This window comes from Crocodylus porosus, unplaced genomic scaffold, assembly GCF_001723895.1.
Source record: "Crocodylus porosus isolate Cpor-Errol unplaced genomic scaffold, CroPor_comp1, whole genome shotgun sequence".
Classification (NCBI taxonomy): domain Eukaryota; kingdom Metazoa; phylum Chordata; order Crocodylia; family Crocodylidae; genus Crocodylus; species Crocodylus porosus.
This window is the reverse complement of record NW_017728928.1, coordinates 16,777,356-16,801,106: the sequence shown is the minus strand read 5'-3', so window position 1 is coordinate 16,801,106 and position 23,751 is coordinate 16,777,356. Positions and strand designations below refer to the sequence as shown.

General features: G+C 40.2%; 1 protein-coding gene across 10 annotated transcripts in view; it reads left to right on the top strand.

The window, feature by feature from the left end:
• B3GNTL1 (UDP-GlcNAc:betaGal beta-1,3-N-acetylglucosaminyltransferase-like 1) overlaps window positions 1–23,751 on the top strand; it is a 316,252-nt gene that overhangs the window by 5,552 nt on the left and 286,949 nt on the right. For all 10 annotated transcript variants that reach the window (XM_019542723.1, XM_019542721.1, XM_019542717.1 and 7 more), the window contains exons 2-4: window positions 5,897–6,013; window positions 6,129–6,228; window positions 15,921–15,985. In XM_019542723.1, the coding sequence (XP_019398268.1) occupies window positions 5,897–6,013; window positions 6,129–6,228; window positions 15,921–15,985 (282 nt within the window). The remainder of the gene's footprint in view (window positions 1–5,896; window positions 6,014–6,128; window positions 6,229–15,920; window positions 15,986–23,751) is intronic.

The window sequence follows — 23,751 nt, the reverse complement described above, 5'->3', positions numbered from 1 at the left end:
TCTTTCAATGCAGGGTCTGCCCTGTAGTCCCCGGATCATGCGGGTGGCCCTCCTCTGGACCCTTTCAATGTTGTCCACATCCCTCCTGAAATGGGGTGCACAGAACTGGACGCAGTACTCCAGCTGTGGCCTGACCGGCGTTGCATAGAGGGGGAGTCTCATGAAACACCCTGCTGAAATGCAGGAGGTGAGTTCCTCCTGGTTCCTTGATTCCCTTGGAAGTTAGAACTAGGTATAAAATAAAAAGTCAGAAATGAATATAATTTTCTATGTTGCTATGAAATGACACTCAGTTTTTATTGGCTAATCATTTTATCAGACAGTAAGCTTTAAGCCTAAAATGAATGCATTTTTTCATAGTGAGGGCATATGTATATAAGCATATGTGCATTTACAATGCATATCATGAGACCACTGACAAATGATAATTCTATTTTAAGATTTTCAGGTGACTTTACTTTCTTAATTCTAATATAGTGGCAACATGAAATCATTACATATTTTGAAGAAGAATACTTATAGACTAAATCAGAAATGCATAAGCTTTCATAAGTATCAGCTTGCTTCATAAAATGCTAAGAACAGCCTTATGGTTAAATCACAAAAATCAAGAAACTTCCTATAGGAAGGTTATTCCATTTTCCCATCCATAAAGAGGTGATAATATTTGTCTTCGGGGAATGATGAGATGATTCCAGCTAGTTTCAAGTGGCTCCCAAAGTGTTGATGTGCAGCCCCTGGATCGGGAGATCCAGGCACCACTCCCCTCTTTGTTCTGTTGCCAGAACCTCTGGGCTTCCTCTCCCTCAAGCTTCTGGTGTTTTTTCCTGCCCTTGTGGAAGGGCAGAGATGCCTGGCCCATGGGGTTGGGAGAGCTCATGGCCAGGGGGTTCAGGGAACCCAGGAACTTTACCCAGGATCAGTGCCCATGCAGTGAAGTGGAGTCATCTACATGGCATTTGTGACCCCCACAGCATTTGCCTGGGTTGTGTGTGGCCCGTGTGGTGTGTGATTGGGAGTCCTGTGGCCACAAGCCATTCAAAAATAGAGCAGCCCTGAAAGGATTGATTATTTTATGTGGTAATGCTCTGTGATCTATTTTGATTTGTTTTGATCTTTTGAAGGAATTCACTGGTAAAGTGTTAAACATTATTTTGAATTTTGTTATAGCAATATGTCATACACAAAAACTATATTAAATAAACATATTAAGGTTACAAAGTTAATTATTCCAAAGGTAAGAATTGGTAGAATTAAGGTTATATATGAAAATTTAATTTAACCCATCCATGCATTTGCATTTTATTACAGGCTTTAATTATATGATCACATACTATTTTTTTCCACAGGTTCCCTGCTTTAGTATTTGCATAGAATGGGGGCTGGCAAAATACAGCCTGCAGGCCAGATCCAGCCCACCAGGTGATTTCATCTGGCCCGCATCACCAATTAATTGTACCCTGCTCAGCCCACACACTTCACTCCCACCCTCATGCATGAGAGGGCCCCAAGGCAGCCAGAACGCACAACTTCCAGGCAGGGCTTCAGCTGCCACTGCTGCAGCTGCTGGGGGACCTGCTTGGCTTCCCTGGCCTCAGGTGACTCCTTCTCATGTCCCTGTTGCAGTACTCACTCCAGGCAGCAGGTAGGGAAGTGGCAGCATGTGGGAGGAAGCTGCAATTGGGAGGGAGCATGGGGTTGGGGCTGGCAGGAGCATGGAGCCTATGGCCCGCACCCAGCAGGGCAGTGGGAGTGTGGAGCCCAGTTCAGCCTGGTTCCATCACACAGGACTTCCCTTGGCTCATGTGCAGCTCCCAAGACTCGCGCATCACCAGTGGGGAAGCCCCGTGCAATGCAGCTGACTGCCTTCCCTGCTCCCTGTCACCATGTGCAGCTCTCAGGGCTCTGTTGGAAGTGGCAGGGAGTCCTGCTCTCTACTTTCTAGTGGAGTCCCAGGAGCTGCATGTGATGACAAGGAGTGGGGCCAAGCCGCTGGCTGCACTGTGTGGGGCTTCCCCTCAGTGGCATGCGAGTCCAGAGAGCTGCACATGAGCCACAGGGAGCCCCGTGTGGTAGAGGCAGGCCAGGCTGGCTCTGCTCCTTGCTGCCACATGTAGCTCCCAGAATAGGCTGGAGCCACATGCTGCCGAGCGGCTGTGCCTGTGCAGGCTATGAGCCACCATGAGGTCCTGAACAGCTGTGTGCCATGTGGAAGGGCATGTGGGGGGTCCCCACATCCCCCCCACCCTCCCTCACACCCACACTTTGCCCACAGTTCCTCCACAGCCCATCACGCATACACATATCTACACCCCTCACACCCACACACACGCCCCCTCATAACCCACCCACACATCTCACCATACACACCCAGCTCTGCCAACTACACCCCACACACTCCTCTCACACAATATACAAAAGTAAGAATTTATTTTTGGGCTATTATGCAATCACCTATATATATACTACGCACACATAAATCAGGACAAAAATATTTTTTGAAATAAAATTAAAATACATTATATTAGATGTTTGACTTTTAGTATAAGATTAGGTTTTTTCAGTTCTAAGATGGCACCCGCCCCCCAAAGGAGTACTTCCAGGGGCAAGGGCAGGGACTTCAGGTGGCAAAGATCAGGGGTTAGGGGCAGGACTTCTGGTCCCAAGATGGTGACTAGTGGGTGGGGCATCTATCAAGGGGGAGGGCTATCATTGTGGCTCTTGACAGCTCACCAGAACTCATTAGACCACCCTCCAGCTGAAATAATTGCCCACCCCTGGCATAGAAGAATAAACTTATAATGAGAAGTTTATCAGTATTGTTTTCTTATTATGAGAGGTGCGATATTGGATCGGCACTGATATGAAGCAAGTTGACTATATTGGAAATCAGCCTGATGTGGCCAATAATTTGCAGCAGCAACACGCAGGCAGTGAGGGGCATAATCCAGCATGTTGAAGAATTGCCTGCAGCTGGGAAATCTGTTGTGGTGGAAGGGGCATGGGGGAGCATATCAATGCCCCTGTGGTGAGGGAGTGGGGCTGGGGCTGGGGCAGGCACTGCACACTCAGGGCAGGGCAGACACAGGACAGAGCTGCAGCTCATCCAGAGGAGGGGGGTGTGGCTCCTGTCACTGTGCACACCCTTAGAAGGAAGAGGTGGGGGCATGTGCCCCTGGATCTGCGCAGGGCAGGGTGAGCTGTAGCTGGGGCCAGGAGCTATGTTGGGTTCTTCCCAATGGGGGGGAAGGGGGGACTGGGCTGCACTCCACTCCACTCCACTGCACTGTACTTGGGGTGGGTGGTGCTGGGAGGAGGGCTACTGGGGGGGACCTACAGTGAAATTTGGGGTCACTGCACCTCCTCTATAGCCCCAAGCACAGTGCAGCCCAGCCCTGCCCACCCCTTCCCCCTGGGAGGAGCCTGTTCAGCCCTTGACCTCAGCCTGCAGCTGCAGCCTGCCCCGCCCTGCCCTGTGAAGATCTGTGGGCACATTCCCCCCTCCCCGGGTGTGCACAGCGGTGTCCCCCTCACACCTTCCTGGACAAGCCATGGCTCCGTCCCCCCACACCCTTCTGGAGAAGCCGTGGCTCCATCCCACACCCCACCTTGCCCTGGCTGGGCAGTGTCTGCCCCAGCCCCACTCCCTCTCTTACCATGGGAGGTGTTGATCTGCCCCCCCTTCCCTCCCCCTCTCACTTTCCATCACAACAGACTTACCAGCTGGATACCACTGTATTAGAAATCAGATTGGTATGGGTCAATATGCCTCCTTAAAAATTGGCTATCAGTATTGACCACCAAAATCTCTACCAGTGCACCCCTAATTATTATTCAGTATATGGTTTGTGCTTTCATTGTGGTACATTATTCAAACCCTGATCTGATACAGAAGTATTAATATCTTTATGGACTTCTCCATGGCAGTGATTGCTTTTACTTTTTTAAAGCATTCTGTTCAGCTCAAACTTTAATTTAATTACAACTTCTCTGTAATATGAAGGGATAGTATCATCTTTTTATAGATGGCAACAGAAGGATGTTTGAAAGTAAAAAGAAAGCAACAATTCTGAGATACCTAGAACTTGATTTTTCAGATGACTTAGCATTACACAGCATTTTACAAGTTAAAAGTTGCTCCTATTGCCTTCAGTCACAACTGTGGGAGGTCAGCACTCCTGCAGGTCAAATTGCAGAATGTTAATCGAGGCACCAGAAAATGAAGAGCTCAACATTAGTTACCTGCAAAAGTTTGCTTTAAGCAACTTGCCTAATATCACCAAAGTACTCTGATCAAATCAGGGATGGAACACCACCTCCAAAGCATCAGTCAATTATCATATTTACTTTAGTCAAAGATGATCCTAATTTTGAGAGCTCCCTCCCCCCAATAATTAGATTCTAAACATGGAAAATTTATAAATTTGTTATAGTTTTCCATGTATAGGATGTAATTATTGGACAGTTGTCTTTAATTCATCCCTCCCACCACTGCAGGGGCAGGCAGTGGAAAGGCAGGTGGTGTGGGGAGGTCAAGCAACTTGCTCCCTGCTTGTGGCTGCCCCCCCTTCCTCCCACAATCTCAGGGTCCCCATTCCCTCCAGCCTCTATTCCCCTCTTCCTTCGCCAGCCTCTGCTCTGTGCCAGCAGGCTCCATTCCCATTCTAACCTGGAGCATGGAGCATGGCCCTACCCAGCCCTGTAGCAGTCATGTGGGCTGCGTGCCATTGCTACAGAGCCAGGCTGGGGCCAAGCTTAGTGCCCCAGGCTGCAATGTGCACAGAGCTTGCTGGTACAGAGGAAGCATAAGCAGGGGAGGGAGAGGGGCAGGCATGGGAGTAGAGGCTAAGTTGTGGGAGAGAAGAGGCAGCAGGGTGGAGATGGTGGGGGGCAGGCACCAGATGTGGCTATAACTCCAACCCTGGGTAAGGGCTGAAGCCTGAGCCACAGCAGCCTCCAACCCCTCTCCCCACCCCCACATACTCTACCACCTTCCTACTCAGTTCTAAGGCTAGGGGCTTTCCCTGCCCATGTTAAATGAGGGAGGGTGGAACCTCATCTTAGAATTGAGTAAATATAGTACCTCAACTGTGGGGCCATCCTTTCTTTGCCTGCATTCTTGTCATTCACTGTACACCTTCAAACTTCTGCAGCATGTGATGCTTGCATCCTACAGACAACAGTTTTCTTCGCTATGTAATACTGATTCTTCCTCGGAGCAGGAGCTTTCTATTTGTAGCGTGAACACAAACACAAGATAAATTCACTTGGAACATGCAACATTTTTTGGCATTTTCTAAGTTGAGTGTTTGGCTTTGCAGCCCTGATCATGTTCTTTGCACATGTTTTGCATGTAATTTCCTAAATTATTAAAAAAAAAAAATGGAAAATGCTAGAAATTTTATCATGTGACATTGATGCCCACATAGGTTATCAGCAGGGTTGCAATCTGTGGATGTCACACGTTCCTCTGCCACTTGAGCTAATGCAGTAATGGACCAGAGAAATAGTTTAATGGAGGAGTTTTCTGAACTGAGAGAAGATGATGATATAGGAGTGGGGCTAAGGTAGGCAGAGAGTCTGAAAAAAAATAGCAACAGTTTAAGTGACTGGAGGTGAGACATTTTGTTTGCTTTTTGTTCAAGGAATCATCAAGGAAAGGCATTCAAAGAAATTAACACACAATGACTTTGTAGAGCCAAAGATTTTTTTAAACCCTCGATAGAGAAGAATGTGATTCATTTATCCATAAAGAACAGCAGCTTTGTCTTGTTTCATGTGGCTACTACGCATGCTGAAGCTTTCTCCCTTTTGAAATGAGTATTCTTCTGCTAAAGTGTAAATAAAGAGAGTAGATGCTTACATAGGTAATAATATCTTTATTTGTTCATTGTAGTCTGTTATTCTGCCTGTTCACAATAGTGAAAGCTGGTTGGATGGATGTTTAAAGTCAGTTTTGGAACAAGATTTTCAAGGCACCATGGAACTCTCAGTATTCAATGATGCTAGCAAGGTACATATATTTTATTATACAATACTGTCTGACCTATTTTTGATAAGATATTAGGGGGTTTTTTTAATTCAGTTTGCCACATAAATTAAAATTGATGCCACTGTATCTTTTTCAGGACAATTCTATTAGTATAGTTGAAAAGTGGAAGATCAAGTTAGAAGATGTGGGAATACAGGTCATCATTGGTGGTCATGATTCACCTCAGCCCCAAGGAGGTTAGTAGTTTAATAGTGATTTTACAGCATGGTTAAATAATTTGAATTAGTAGGCACCGTTTGCTCTTAGCTGAAAAATATTTTAATCCATAGGAAAACATTTAATTAAGAATAAGTAAAGGTAGCAACTGAAAGCATTAGTAAAACTGTAATAAGTCAACATTCCTAAGTACCGTGTCCTGGAATTGCTACAAAAAAAGAATTGTTGTTTTTGGAGGCCTACATTAAAAGGCACAGCTGAACAAGAGAGGCAATTTGGCCATGTTCTTCAGTTTCAGTGGGAGTTGTTTATGGAGAGCAAAAAAGAGCAACAAAAATGCGTAGAGGTCTGGAAAACATGCCATATGAGGAAAGGTTGGAAGAACTGGGTTTATTTAGTCTAGCAAAAAGAAGACTCTAGAGGGACTTGATAACAGTCTTCAAATACAAAGGTTGTTTTAAAGAGGATGGAGATAAATTGTTCTTTGCTTCCACATGGGCAGGACGTGAAGTAACAGCCTTAAATTACAACAAAGGAGATTAAATAGGTATTGGGAAGAATGTTCTATGAGGGGGGTTAAACATTACAACATATTACCTCAAGAAATCATGGAGTCTCTGTCCTTTGAAGTTTTCAGTGCAATTTAGGAAAGCATTTGTTTGGAATGGATTAGACAGAGATGATCCTGTCTTGAGTGGAGGTTTGGACCAAGGCCTTCCAAGAATTGCCTTGCATGGGAAAGTGTAATTTGGGTTAGTGTTTGTGCTTTATTTGTCAAAAAGATTTTATTTATAATAGTTACAATGTTTCTTGCATTTGCAATTTCATATTGCAGTACTTGGTGTTTATTTCTTAAAGCATCAGCTCTTAGAGACAAGTGATTACATGAGAAGTCCATCATTTATTGATTTTTAAGTAAGTTTAAGACTTCCAGTGATAACCCTACAGATATGTACCTGTGCACCCCAGAGATTCAGAAACCAGAAGACAATAAAAAAGAAAAGCAAATTTATTTTTAAAAAAATAATTATTTTTAAACTGCCTCAGATCTGCATCAAGATAATGATTTGGCAGAGGTTTTTACAGCCAGGTACCCTTACTGATGCTAACCTCCTCATTTATCTTGGCTTGGGACTGGCATTGGATTGGTAGAATTGCTCTTCTACAGTGGAGTTCGAAGCTGGTGGAGAGCCAGAATCCACAACAGCAACCCTGTTTAGATGGGACAAGCAGGGGAAGATTATGATTATTTTTAAATCAGCTTCGTGACATTTTGGGGCCTGACTCAATCTTTTTAAACAATGGAGGTTGGCATTATATAGTTTGTCAAATATCCAGAATACCAAGATGCATTGCTATAATTCTGACAGTTCTTTAATCACTAGAAGTAAATTTGTTTTTTACAATATGCAAATAACATGTAAATAGAAACCAAAGGCACAGTAACTTAAATTGTGGAATGGCTGGATTTTTCCTTTTCTACAGCCCTTGTTGCAAAGCATGAAGATTCTTGGTTCATTTTGTTGCTAGTTCCAGAACTGATGATTCTAAATAGGGTTAAATTTGCAATCCAAGTCAAATATATATAAAAAAAAATGGCTCTGGTGTAATTGTAATTGGCTGGTGATAGCAGATTCAGGTTAAATTAATGATGACAACTACTGTAGAGGTAAGATAAGCTTAGTGAGGTATGAACTGTAAACCTTTTGTGTTGAGTTTTAAACCTTGCTTTCTTTTTCCATAATGTTGAAGGAAAAGTTTTTAAACAGTTGCTTTCACAAGAAGGGGTGGAGGCTTGAAGAGAAACAGAAAAAAATGCATTCTTAATAAAGATCTTCTAAAGCTTATACGTAGATTTGTTTATTAAGGAAGTCTTGCATTGTCAGCTAAGAATTCCATCTCATGTCAGTAACCATGTGTTTTTAGCTTGTAAGGTAAATATTTATAGGACTAGTGTGTGTTCCCTGTTGATCCATGTGTTTAGCTGTCATTAATGTTAACATGAATTAAATGCATGCATTGAAGAGCTAGGGAAGGTTTGTACTTGGTATGTTTTCTTGAACTGAGTCTGTTGTTTCACAGTTCATATTTTCTAGACAATCATGTTTAAAATTTACATTCAAACAAAGGAATGTGTTGTTTGAGGCATTTGAAGTCCAGTAACAACAAAGTTTGCCTTTAAGATTAATAGAAATTTTAAAATTATGATGATAAATTTATAATAATAAATTGAAGTTTCAGTGTCTAAGGACTGGGATCTTGTAAATTCTTCTGTGGATGAAGAAACTGTTATAATTTCCTCAAGAAAGTAAATGCACATTTTAAGAATTCAAGAAGACCACACTTATTTACAGTTGTAGCAAGCAATGATTAACCCTATGTTGCAGTACACTGACAGTATTTTCAAGACACAGCTCTAATATTGGTATTTGCTGAAGATGTTTGTACTACCTAGTGATATTTACAATAGGCTGACAAAGTACAAGACTTTTTATTTATATGTATAGGGTCTGCCCTCATAATGAAGTGCTCATTAGATTAAACTGCTCATTCCACTCAAGGGCATCTTTGGAAAGCTGTAGATAATATCCAACTCCTGTGAAGTTGTAAGAAGTACCCATGATTATTTACATGGGCAAAGAGCAGTGATGCCTTTTTCCCTCTCATTAATGCCATTCTTAACTGTATTTCCTTCTTATTCCATCCTTATGCAGAAGGAATTAAACCCTCACCTCTCTGTATCTAGTACTCTGTACTGCACTTAGTACTGTGTTAGGGGGGAAAATTCCCTGCATCTCTGTATTGGAATCTTTTATCCCTTTGCATCTATTATTACCTAATTTGAATAATTATATACTGTGTTCTAAAAGATAACATAAGCATATCACCTGCAGGTGTACCATTGAGATGCCTTTTGCTATCAAGTTGAGCACTGGTCTCTGAAATATGCTTCAGATGATCAGTGCTTGCTTTTGGCCTTCCCCTACCACCTCTCTATTCCCTTCCCTCGTCTGTCTTCTACCCAGTGGAGTTCCAGCGTTTTTTGTGCTGTTTCCACACTGGCAGATCACTCCTGTCTTTCTCATCAATCTCAGTTCTCTGCTTTAGTTTGCCTAAAGCATAAGAACAGATGAAGTGGAGGCTTGCTGAGGAGAGCACTCCTATGTGCATGAAAAAGGAGTTGCTTGTATCACATGAGCAAAACAGGGAACAGAATAGTATGCTGGTGAAATGTGTAGTTGCTGTGTAAGCAGCAGGGTTTGGTGTCAATATGGGTGAATGGAAGACTGTCGACAGAGTACTGACCCCAAACAAAAGTCCTGTAACATGCCTGTCATTTGAGAGGTACAGTTTGGGAATATCATACAATAGTACTTGGAGCCAGCTTCTCCTTTCAATGATAGAACAACTGACTTGATACCACAGAAGCCCACACTGAATTCCTGCTGAAATGCATTCCTCTTAAAAAAGGTGTGATTCTATTTCTTTTGTGTTTAATTTTTACTTCAAGGTCACTTTCAAATAGTTCGCATGTTGAAGCATGGAAATAAATGAAATGTTGTCTGGGCCCTGAATTCACTTACGATTAACAACTGCTTCCCTACTTCTAGATTCTAAAATGTCTTTTGTTTCTAAAATATTTTTAAATGTTTCTTTGAGAGTATCTTTTTATCATCATGAGGACTAGAATAGTGGGTTGAACCAGTGTAACTTCCTTGTAAATACTATTAGCATGTCAACATGTCTTATAAACAATAGATGTTCAGATGGCTCATGATCTTGAAACTTAAAAAGATTGGATTATTTTCTTAGTACACAGAATGGAACAATGGCAATACAAACAGGAACAGCAATCTAGATTTGGACATGTAATATTGATGGATTCTGATATATTATATTTTTGCTAATACTTTCTTTTTGTAGTCACCTTTTCTCATTAAATATGTGTTTAGGGATTAAACCTTGTTTTAGCTGTAGTGTTTTGAGTTGCCTTGGTAATGCCTATAAATCAGTTTTTAGTTCATAAGGACATACACAGATGCAGTGTCTTAAAATAAGAGTGTTATCATAAATTATATATAAGACTTTTCACCTATGCACTTCAAGTGAAACTAGGGTAAGAACAACTGTCAACTACAATGGCTATTTTGTGTCAACCCAGACATAATATCTGCCAAAGTAATTTTTGTTTATAAACAGCAAAGGTTTTCCTGTGTTTAGTTTGATGTGTTGTACTGAACAGAACATAAGAAAGCAATGTGATTCTATGTATTCCATTAAATAATATTGAAACACAATATGCTTGGTTTTGAAAACCAGGATTTATGCAGGAGTCAGTTTTAGATCAGTGTTCAAATAAGGATGTCATTTGTTGTCATGGTTGTTACATTTGGGAAGCCACATTAGTTTGAAATTTGTATTATCCTCTTGTTTTCATTGCTTCACTTTGATATGTGAAGGAGTAGTTACAACTGCAAGGAGTATTTCCTTTGAAAGAAGAAGCCCCAATACAGAAACTATGTGGCAGTCAGTCTTCATGTCTTGGACTATTTACATGGGATTAGGATTCATTTCTGATTCTCTTCTGTCATGTAAAGAAAAAAGGAGGAGAAAAAGTCCCCCAAAGAAAGGGTCACTGGCTTTAAAAAATCCTTTTTCTTTCCAAGAGTGTGGAATGTTAATATCTCACTGAGGCTTAAGTTTTTACTGTTGTGGTCATGGTAACAGGCTCCTTTCACCAAGTAAGCAGGCCTTGCAAAACACAGAGACCTGGCACAAACATTTGATTTTCTTCAGTACAGTAATATTAAAGCAGATTCTTTGCTTATGTCAAACACAGGATTCATTGTGGGAAACCATTTTTAATATGTAGCTTCCATAGGAAGTTAAATCTCTTCTTAAACCTCAAAATTAGCGGATATGCTTTTTTACCTTTTTAAGTGTTGTTCTCATAAGCAGCTGCTTAGCAAAACTCCAGACCACTTGTGCTTTAGTTGAGAAATCTATTTTAATTTTACAACATTTCTGGCATAATGAATAACTTAATATTTCAAGATTTTCCCTAAAATATTTGATTTGAAAGCTGAATCTTAAAACTTTTCTGAAAATTCCTTGTTTTTTAATACTGTGTTCCTCAACTCATAGTTGTTTTGAGTCCCCTTGCCTTCTTTTTTTGATTAATATTTCCTTGGACTTCACTTATTTTACACTGACAGCTATAGAGATCTCAGGCATTAATAATGAAAACAGTGAAATGTGGATACAGGCTTAATTACAGCTGATTTTTATAGAGCAGGTATTGATTTGGTACAGAGATTACTAGTTCAAGGTCAGCTTCATCCTTTTCTTTTTTTCTCCTTCTCTTAGGAGAGGGCTGTTCAGCATGTCCAGACCTGCTAGTTTGCTGTAGCTGTTTCTTACTGAAGTCACTGATGCCAGGAATTGAACTCTAGTTTTGTGAAAGCTAATGAAATTGCCAGCAAGCTTTGTGTTATGAATTACTATTTACATCTATATAGTATTAAAAAAATGCAGCCCATTAATGAACAGCTTTGAGTGCTACTGCTGTACTGTTGGTTGGCCCGAAGTGCTCCTATGAAGCAGTGAGAAAAAGAGAGAAGAATCTGTTCTTTTCCTGAGCTCTTGAATGAATAATGACAAAGGACCTGTCTGTATTAAACTATAACAGAATCAGGGAACCCAGCAGAAAGCACAGTTGTTCTTTGACCTACTTTCAGCAATTTAGGCAGTCTAGAGAGCAGCCTTCATGGTTTAGGCAGAGGCTACATAGCACATATAATGTTAAGTGGGATTCATGTAAGAATTTTTAGGGAAACGTTTAGGGCCCCTATTCCCTATCATACCTCCTGTGGGAAAAGAGGAAAGGAACCAGGTTGTTCAGTTCGCCCTTGTGTACATGTAAGTCATACCAATGTAACTGCATTGGTTTAAAATTGCACTCAAGTTAAATCAGTGCAACTCTCATACAGACAAGGCATTAAAGTCTTAACACCTGGAATCACCATCACATTCTGCCCTTTTGGCATATGAGGTTTGAAAATTCTCTGAGAAGCATATGGCAAGGATTTAAATGTTCTGTCAATAATCTAGTTTTGTTGTGGCTTTTGCGGCCTGTATGACAAGCACTAACAGCAGACTTCATTGAAGAGTCATGCTGCTATTTTGCTTTATTTTTTTACCTCCTGCCTACTATCTTTTCAAAGGCTAATGGAATACATGAAAGGAGAGGTAAAGTTGTTTAGAGTATTAATTTGATGTGGCAGGTTCTTGATTTCACATCTAATGTTAAAAACTTTTGCTTAGGGTTGTTTATTGCATGCCTTGCCAGGTTTGTACTTATTTAACGTTTATTGCAGCTTTTATAATGATTTAATTACATTGCTGTGAAAAGCTCTATAGGTCACTTTTGGGTTTAGAATAGGTTTATTTTGCTTTACTATCAGTTGATTAGCAATAAGATCAAGCTAAACTGAAATAAAAGAACATAAAATGAAAGAAATAAAGCTACATGGGGATTTGCATTGATTTAGCTAAATTCTTGCATGTTTATGGCAGATAAAGCCTTAATAAAGATCCTTATAGACTTGTAAAAGTCTAGGTCTGCTTTTCTACAGCTGAACTGGTGAGATTAAATGCAAAAGATCTATGATATATAAGAATTATAATTTCACTAAATTTAGGTCGGGTTGTGTTGGTTTCCCTGAAATTATGTCAACTGTATGTGCATTACATCTGTTTCTTCTTTTTCTCCGTTCTGCACTGCATGTAATTCTGGAAGAGCCAAGATTATATGATTTCCTGACAAGAAAGAGACAGTTTCTCTAAAATAATCTCTGCAGCACTGGAACTCTTTACTTACCTACAGAATGAGCCAAAATGAGCTGCCGTAGCGTTCTTGTATGTGCTATTGGGGGACTTGAAAGAAGCTGTACCTTAGGAAAGGAGGACATGGCAATCTACAAAATCATCCTCCTTTTGTTAATGTTGTATGATGTGTATTAAAGTAGCAGCTAGAGGTCCCAGTTTAGGATTGTGGCCCTATAAAAATATGAAAGCTAGTAAAAGTTAGTCTCTGGACCAAAGAACTTGTAGTATTGTTTAATTATGAAAGAATAAAAGGATGGGATTGTAGAGGGGGAAATTAGGTAAGTATTATACCATCTTTTTTCACAGATATTAATTATGCAAACAGTATATGCTTAACAGAGTTTACAATTGCTTAGTGGTGGTCAACAGATAAAATTGTTGATATGAACAGTTCTTATGATGTTCATGTCTGCCCATTAAGAACTGGACTAAGCTTACCAACCTGTTTAATGTAGGTTGTTGTAGGTTGGTGGTTATGAGCTACAACATGGTGATATTATTACTCTATTTCTAGGTTGAACTGCTGTAGTAGGTTGTGGTATTGTTAAGTCCATTACTAACCCTTCCAAGCCGACTGTTCATGCTTACTCTAATTTAAGACAAGAACGGTACATGAATCAAACTGCAGTTTAATTTAGCAAGCACAGAGCCTGTAATCACTCTTTTGATTCTTTATTGCAGAATCTAGATAAAATACCATGATTGGTTATACTAGTTGGGATATAAATAAGAGTTTTCTTTCTTCAGAGGATAAGATCATCATCGTTTGGGTTAGTAAGAAGTATTCTCCAGGGCATGTTATTGCACATGCCTTTTGTTTTAGTATCTGCCACTGGCTGCTGTTGGAGGTGAGTTACTAGACTAGATGGTACAACAGCCTTTTCCAATGTAGCAATTCTTATGTTTTTAAAGTTCATTGCCCTCATGGGGAGAGTATACATGGGCATAAAGGAAGGGTCCAAGTAAAATATGCAGTCAAACTTGCATCTTAAGCACATCATATAAAACGAAATGTTTTCCTGCAATCTAGGTCTTCATTTTAAATAAGAAAAATACTGGAAGGAATCTAAATTGCACAGAGTCAAATTCTCAGCTCTCTGCTGTTAGCACCAGAAGATTACAGAGCATCTTCACCAAATCCTGATACAGCCACAAGTCACTTAGAAAGACAATAGGTAGAAATTCTATTTTAACTGTTAGAGAGGACCCGGCCATTTTTTTTACTGTGAATCCTAATATGGGTGTGCAAAGCGGCGAACCCAGAAGTACTTCTGGTCCACTTCTGGGTTTGCCGTGGAGCGCTCTGCCCCCACCCCCATGTTTCCGTAGCTCAGTGATCGGCTGCAGGGGACCCTGGGTGCCCCTCCCAGACCCAGAAGGCAACAGTCGCCGAGCGGGGAGGTGTGTGTGTGGGGGTCCCAGTGCACTCCCCAGCGGACCCGGACATGGACTGGAAGTGCTTCTGGTCCACTTCTGGGTCTGCCGCCCAGTGCTCTGGAGAGTCTCCTGTGCTTCTGTGGGACACTGCATGCGCCCCAGCATCGCAGCACTCATGAGCTGCCTGCTACCTAGAGGTATGTAGAAAAAACATTTAAAGCTGTCTCTATGTCTGAATCTCCGAATCTTTCCGAATCAATTCAGAGGGTTCTGTTCCGATTCAGAGAGATTAAGACGCCTCTGATTTGATTCAGGTTTGGAGATTCGGCCACTAAATTGGGCCGAAACTCTGTGGAATTGAATTGGGAACCGAAGCTTCACACAGCCCTAATTCCTAGTGGATGATGGAACAGTTTTTTGCCCAGGGTAAAAAGAAAAGCAAAATTTGCCATAATGGCAAATTATATTCTAAAACTTGCTGCTACTCCTCATTAAGTTCATACGTTTTGATGTTTGACCATTACAGTAACTTCTTATAAATTCATAGATTGTAGAGCTGGAAGGGACCTTGGAAGATCTTTGGGTCTAGCCCCCTGTACCAAGCAGGAAAGATAACGGGGTCACCTCTGGAGGGAACTTATTCCACAGTCTGGACTCCCTGACTGTGAAGAAGTTTTTCCTAATGCTGAGCCTGAGTCGCTGTTCCAGGAGTTTGTGGTCATTACTCCTGGTTCTTTCCTCAGGTGCCCTAGTGAACAGTTGCTCGCTGAGCCCTTGATGTACCTCATGTAGCAGTAAGCTGCTACCAGGTCCCCTCTCAGCCTTCTTTTCTTCAGGCTGAAGTGTCTCAGATCCCTCAGCCTTTCTTCACACGCCTTATATATGAGGAAGAGTAATAGTTTTAAATTATATAAAATTTTTTATACATGCTGGTTGATGATCTTGCATTTAGCCCTAATACCATAAAGTATGCAGTTTACACATGAAGAATAAGGCTTGCAGTTGTACATTCATATGGGTCTTGAGAAGACTAAGGTACCAGTTCCAGGATCTAGGTAGCCAGTCTTCTGGGTCCTGCTTAAAAAGAATGTTAGACATGGTATCTGCACCTGCAGAATGTGTTTAAATGATTTTTGAACTAGGAAAAGTAATCTGTTATTGCTCAGATCTGAACAGGGGACAGGGTGGGGGGTTAGTAGCATGAGGAATTTAGTGATTGGATCCCAACACTGTTGATTCATGTTCATTGAAAGAACAGAACTGGACTAGCCAGGTAGCTTAAATACTTGAAAGATTCTAGTTTAACACAGGTTAATCTGAATCTTTTTTTCCATAATACCGATCTTCACTCATTTCTCTCATTTGGTTTGACTACAGTCTAAACAAACAAACATACTAAACAAATAAACTACAATTCTGAGACATTATCTTTTTACTTTTTCAACAGTTGGCTTTGCTAAAAACCAAGCAGTAGTGCAGAGCTCAGGGTTCTATCTCTGCTTTCTGGATTCGGTAAGTTAAAAATTTTACATTCTATATAGTTTTGTCAACAAAGCACTTTTTTTTTAATATGTGGGTTGATTTGCCTTTTAGTCAAACAGTTTATCATATTTATATACCTGTTTGGTACTAATTATAACTTAGTATTAATCTTCTAACTTTGCAACTGCCTTACAGCCTTACCACTTCATTCTGTAATCCCATATCGTAAGGTGCTGTAAGTAGGGTTGGACCAGGTAGACATTTAGATGTTCTTAGGAATTTTGCCTTCCTATGTACTGAATCAAGGCCTTAATGTAGCAACAGGAGGTGCCCTGTTTTAGGATGATGTTTATTTTTTCAGGTCAAGTGTAGAACCAAGGTCTTGACAGTCTCTGATCTTTCCAAGAGAACATGGGAGCTAATACGACAAGTCTGACTAGATTTAACTTGGGTTATCATGTTCTGTTTTCATAAATTTCACTTTCAGTGGCAATTGATTACAGGGTTCCCTTTTTTAATATCCTGGTTTAAACTCCACGTACTATTACTAAACGCTTCTAAACAGCTGTATATTTTCATTTGTTTTGATTCAAGGGAATCTACCATTTATTTCCTTGCAGCTAAGCACTGGTTTTACAAAATACTTTTCTGGTAGTAATCTGATTGGTTATCTGTAATCAAACCTATATAATTTAAACTCTGTTTAGGTACATGGGTATTGAAGATCATTTTTTTTTTTATTTGGATGAATTATGTTAAGATGCGTTCTAGTCTTTTAGTCTCCTACCTAAAGAGAATTTTAAAGAGGATTTTAATCTTTATAAAAGGCTGTGGAAAATGACATTTCAGAAAGTATATATCAAATATTGCACGTGTATTCCTGAAATGACAGTTGAGCATTCCAAGTAACAGACCTCATTCATCTATAAAAATCGTTGGGCATCTGACAGCTCACATTTTTCACATAGCACAAAATATTTTACTTTAGTAGTTCTTAGTGAGTTATAGAACACTGCCGTCTTTACAAAGTCTCATTGCTGGTTTCTTAATGGCTTTTTCATAAGAGAATTCTTTTACAAGAAGTGGAAGGATGAAAGTCTGTTGCATGTCCACCTGTTAAGCAGCATTATTTTAAAGTAGGTTATGGGTGCTTCTTGTAAGCCAGTGGGAGCCACCCTTTTTGGCAAGAATGCCACAAATTAGTCCTACCCTCTCCTCAAATGCTACTCTTATCCCCTTCCCTCTGCCTGGTCTGCTGCTATGCTTTCTGTGCGATCTGCTACTTTGGTTTCTGGTCCCTGCCCTATCTACCACTGTGCTTCCAGCTCCCTCCCCGATCTGTCATGTGCCATACATAGAGGCTACTTGTGACACCTGTGCTGCAGGTTGTAAACTATGTCTGTGAAGGCCTTGGCCCTGTATAGTATAAAGTAATGGAAGTTTTGTTCTTGACTGCAGTATGTGTAGGAATATATTGTATGAATATGAGTAGACACTATGCAAGTCTTCCTTGTACACTGCCAGAAGTTACCATCTTAATTCATGTGAGTAGTCGGTGAACATGAGTCTTGCTGATTTTGAGTTCAATAGTACTGTTTTAGGAGTAGAGTTAGCAAGATCTGATGCTAAGTTGGTCAGAATTTGCAGTTTGGGTATTACAGTCTTAAATAATAGTGCCACAGTGTGTAATCTAATTAAAAGAGGTTTGGGATGATGCCACTGACCTGAATCTAGTTATTGTGAATCTGTGTTTCTATAGATGAAAACCAAGTGAAGTAATCTATTGCATCTTGTAGCTTCATGTCCCCTCTTGCCAAAATGCTTATATATAACATCTGTTGGTTATTAGAATCTCACGTAATAATTAGCATCATATTACCATAAGAATCTAAAGCTAAATGCCAAGAGTATTGTACCATAGGTATTTTCTGCTGCATGTTAAAGTCTCACTTAATAGAATTTTACACTTACTAGCATACAAGTTTTTTTTTTCACCCACTTTGAAAGCAAGTCTGCCTATGGGGATGTTCATTGTGCAGCTAGATTGCTATGCAGTAGCCACTGATCAACTAAACATGGGTGATTGGGGGGGTCAACATGGGGTCCATATGGGCTTTTACTTTGCTCTTTTTCTTGGTCACTGGTTATTAGAATCACCAGTTTTCTGAATCAGAGAATATTCTCTGTTCAGTGTGATTCTGATAAGCAGCAGACACTGCATATGACTCACTGAGGTAAGTCTTGAGGGGATAGTTTTTCAGCTTCTACCTGAGACAGCTGTAAAACCGTGTGATTGTAAAGTAGGTAGGTTTTTTACGTTCTTGTATTTAACATTTAAATGAACAAAAGCTGTATTAGTTTGTATGCTTAAATCATTTTTATAGTCTTGGACTTGATTACATTTATATATCATGCACCTTCACATTGCCATATAGTTTCCCTTCACTGACTTGTTCTGTTGGGTAAAATAGTCAGTAGCAATCATCCAGAAATATTAAGGCATAAGAAGAAGGTCCCCACTCTCCCTCTCCCCATTGGGTGGTTATTTCAGATTTGGTACAATATTCATTTTGGCATGAATATGCCCTTTGTAAGGTCAGCACTATTTGAAAAGGTTTTGGGTGAATTGTTTTGTTCTACAATAAGATTACGTTTGGAAAAAAAACACAGAAGCCACAGTTTGTTTTTTCTTTTTCACATCCATACCCACATCTCTTTGAACTAGATATTTTAAAGAATAAATCATTCTAAACCAGCCAAATCAAGTATCTATATGAAAGAAATTATTTATCTGATTAGTTGTTAAAACTTCCTTACATTTCTTTTTGTGATTATGACTTATCTGAAAATGAGCACCTTTGAGGGGATAAAATCATTGCAGACACTGCTGTACCATAGGGATTGCTCAATTTTCTTTGAAGGAGGTATTGGCTCCAAAGAGAACTTGTTCACTTGACATCCCAGCTGGAGGCAAGCTGCTCTTGTATCGCAGCAAAGATACCTCTGTGAGGAAAACAAATTGGGGAAGAATGTTGAAAAGAGAATAAAGAGCTCAGAACTGTCAGAATTTGATCAGTTCATTCTTGCGTTACGTGCTGGCAATTGACTAACAACTAATGTGTGCTTGTTTTTCTGCTGCAACTATTTGTTAGACTATTTGTAACTAATTGTTACAATTACCAGCTCTTTTCTCTACTTTCTCATTTTCCCCATTGTTAAAATATGTAAAGGGTGGTATACATTTGAGAAATTGTTCATATTTTCATGTTTTTTATATTCTGGCTAATCTTAACCATAGTAATGACTATGGATTTACAGAGCTTACCAATTTATGGAAGCACACTCTTATCTTGCTCTCCATTCCATCTTTAGGTGTTTGCAAATTCACTAGTTGCAATATATTATAATCTTAGATCAAGGTTGCACAACTCAAACCTCACTGAAGCCCATCTGCAAAGTACACTTTCAAATAGAAGACTGCCACTATTGGTATCCACTCTAATCAGATGTAAGCCCTCAGCCCATTTGCAAGCTGGAAACTGGACCACACATGCAAGTTCATGAACGAATTACTGAATCAGTGCTCAGCAAAGGCACAGGACTTGCTTTCTGGCTTTTCAACTTTTTTTGTTTAATAAAATGGTGTTGTACAGAATGATGGGGCAGTTCTGGTGGGCCACATTTCACTCACCAGCCACACATGAACCCTGTTTTTGATGTGAGCTCTGGATCAGGGACCATCTTTATTACTTATTTATACAGTCCCTAAAACCAGTGGTTAGCAACTTTTCAGAGGTGTGGCCAAAACAACCAGGCTTGGGTCCAAGAAAGGCAGGCTAGTGGTCTAACCCGGCTGCCTTGGCTTTTCTTGTCATCAGCTTTTCCCTGGCTCCCAGCTGAAATGCAGGTAGAGATCCCAGCTACCTAGCTGTAACGCAGCTTCTTGCTGCCTAACCTGATGCTATGGGTGTGGTGAAGCCCTACACAGCCGGAACACCTCTGAAGCCCCCGGCTCTGTGAGTTGCATGGCTTTTAAGCAAGCTCACCCTTGCTTAGGAAAGGAAGACTGGTCTTCAGTGGGAGCTTCCAACATAAAGAACAAAGTGATATGGCTTACACTTACAGGTACAAATTATAGATGCCTGTTCCTATTGTTGAGCTCTTATTTATAGTGACATTCACTCATCTTTAGGTGAACCAAATGAAAATGAATTGAGACAAAGAAGTGATGGTGGTGGGCAGGCCCTTGACTTACACCTGTCTCAGGTTTGCAGCCTTGGGGTGCTCCTGAATCCTCTGCTGCACCTAGATCTTCAAGTGGCAGCTGTGGCTAGGAGTGCCTTGCACCAACTCCACCTGGAGAGAAGGCTGCAACCCTTTCTTTTAGACTGTGATCTGGCTACCATCATCTGTGTCTTCATAACCTCAAGGCTAGACTATGGCCTTGTGGTTTGTTCAGGGCTGCCTTTGGAAACTGTCAGGAAGCTGCTGCTGGTGCAGAAATATGGGGTTCACCTTCTGATGGGGATGGGTCACCAGGCACACTTAACTCCAGTGCTCCAGAGTCTCCGTTGACTTCTAGTAGTTTTCCAGGTGCTATTCAAGGTCTGGCTTTGATCAATAGAACCCTAAACGTTTTGGGCCCTGTGTACCCTCCCTTATGCCCCATTATGATCCCTGTGGTCAGCCAAGAACACCTTCCTACAAGCACCATCAGTACATTGGGTCTGCCTAGCTAGAATATGTGAGATGTCATTCTCTACAGTTGCTCATCAACTCTGAAACTACCAAACTTGGACATCTTTCGGAAGTTCTGTAAGACTTTCCTATTTAGGTGGGCATTTACCAGACAGAGCTAAGATGAGAGATTGTTTAGGGTGTCTCTTTTATCTTGATATTCTAGTTCCCTTTTACACTGTTTTTGTTCTCTTGTCACTCCCCTTTTTTTGAGTAATTTTCTTATTGTGAACTGCCCTGATCCTTTGTTAGGAATGGTGGTATATAAATAAATATAGACTAAAAGTATTGGGGGGGGGGTCCTTTTTTTTTTTTTTAATAATTTATTTTTAGTTGCTCCTAATCTTAATCTACACACATCCCCAGTATTTAGAGTTTACTGTGTGCTTGTCGCAGGGCTTGTCTCTTGACTGTTAAGGGAGAAGAAATATGAGCATATTCTTTTGAAAATTGCGGTTAATGTACCTTTAATACCTGTCATACTCTGTATCACACAGCATCTGATCAGACTTATTTTAAGCACCTATGAAAGGCTTTCAGTCATGCCTAGTGGAGTATGCAATTTTTTTTAAGTGTGCTTGTTTCTTAGCTGCCTCAAAGACACTGTTGTTTGAACTTTACTGCCATAATGCCATTGCTTACTAATAGTTTAAAGTGACATCATTAGGAAAGGAGGTTAAGTTTATTTACTGAACATGAGAAGAGAACTGGAATTATTGTTCCTATGTATGAATTGGCAGCTGACGATCTTTACTTTTCTGTTTGTGAGATTTACTCTTGTTTTACATTTTAAATTGGAAAATATGAAATCTGTGTTACTACAAACTCTCAAGAACCTTATTTCTTAGGTCTTAATAACAGGCTCAGTGCAGGTTTTAGAACTTAATCTGCACCTCTTGACTGGGTTTTGGAGTTTTCACACTTAAGGTTAGTTTTTACTCTTGAAGCTAGTTTTCGGTGAGGCACACAGCACCTGTTTGTTTTTATTGTCATCTTTACTTGTTGATCTTGGCACACTAGATGTGTTAACTGCCATTAAAAGCAAAGCCTTTTCTTTTATTAGGACCAATGTCCTAGGTGTTAATGAACTTTTGAAGTATTTTTGCTCTTTCCAATCAGTGTCTGTAAAGCTAAGGAAGAGGCAATGATCAGACTTTCGATTTCGTTCATTTTTTGTGGGGCTTTGTAGTATATCATCCCCTATAGCTTCCCCAGTTTCCTCTCCAAAAAAATTAACCAATACACTTAATATGTCAAAATAGAGGATAGCATAAAAGCAGTTTTAGTCTCCATTACCAGTCCAGCAGTATGGAGTGAGCCATACACTGTCAATGAGAACTTGTTTCAATGCTAATAAGTACCCAAAAAACAAAACAGCAACAACAAAACCCCACTATTCAGCACCAAAAACATTTTTCAAAAGAAGAACAGAGTTAATCTGCTAACCTTATAAATGAAAACAATGGAAAAACAAACATGTAGTTCATGGAATGAAGTGGTGGAAAATATTCTGAGGAAAAGATGCATGCAGTCTGTTGGCAGAAGTGCAGCATTTGGAATTGAGAGTCTGGGTTTAATTCATAGTTTTTCTACTCACTCTGCTCTGACCTGAGAAAGTTACTTAGACTCCAGTCCTGCAAACACATGCATAGGTACATGCTTAGCCGTACTCTTGTGAAAATGTTACATGTACACATTTGCAGGATTGAGATCTTATGCTCTCTGTGCCTCAGTTTAACCCATCAATAAAGAAGGCAAATAAAAAATTTCACTGGATGGCTAAAATATGGAGATGTGACCTATAGGCTGTGCATAGCTTTTAGAAGTCATTTAATTGTCCTAACTTATAATCACATGTTCCATTGACCGTCAGTAGGACTTGTGTACCTTGGCTACTTGGGAACTTTGAAAAACATACCCCCTGACAAATACCATATTTTCTTACATAGAACACACACCTTTTCCCCAGAAATCAGTCCCTCAAAGTTGGTGTTCAGGCATTAAGCAGGGAAGCTTATTTTCTGACCATGATAAAAGTACTCTGCTTAGATTTCTAGTCTACAGTGCAGTAGCTGTTGTATTACTATCCGAGCAGCTAAGGGAGTCAGTTGACTTAATGGCTTACCACATAGCTGCTTCTGGTCTCTCTCCTCCTATCTCAAAGCCTTGGAAACTCTTTAGCTCTTTTCAAAATCATCCACGGAGACCAGTCTTCAACAACAGCTAGGGTTTCAGCTTTAGTTAAGCAGGAAAGGGTGGGTGACTTAGCTGAAGTTCAGGTTCTGTCCTTGGTCTATGCAGTCATAACTGGAAAAATCTCTTTTTCATCATTCAGCCTTTCAAAACAATGTGCATATTTTATGCCACACCATGCTGTATGTGTTATGTATTCAGCTCCCATCTCCTACGGTAATAGAGTAGGGGTATTTTTAAGTATGATTTTGACAGTTAACAGTTTTCTCCCACTGTTCCTTTCAAATGCAGTCAAATCAGCTTTGTGCATACATCTGCTCAAAATTCTCTCTCAGGCTAAGAACAAATTTAAGCTTAAAAGGTAAGAGACGGGCAAGGTTAAACACAATTGAAATAGAGCCTTTAGAATGAATAAATTTATACAGTCTCAAATGTAAGCACTGCTGTGCATATAGCCTATCATATATTTGCTTTTGTATCTTATGTTTACACCTACTGATTTACTATGAAAACGTTATTAGTGGATTTTCAAATTTTAAGAACAACTTGATAATCGCTACTATGACTTACTGTATTTACTCTAATAGAGTATAACCCTGATTGTAAGATGACCCCCCAATAATTATACTTTATGGAAAAAATGTTATAATTTTCCAGGTATAAAATCCAATTATTGGAGGTTTGCCTTGAATTTGTCCCCCTTCCACTGCTACAGCAAGGAAAATAATAAATCAGGGGTGGGGGGTCAGGCAGCCCCTCTTTTTCCCCCCACCTTTTTCCTCTTGCAGCCCCTTTCCTCTCTAATGTCAGACCCTGTTCTCCTTCAGCACAAGGAAATTAAAAGCCAAAGTTAAAACAATAACCTT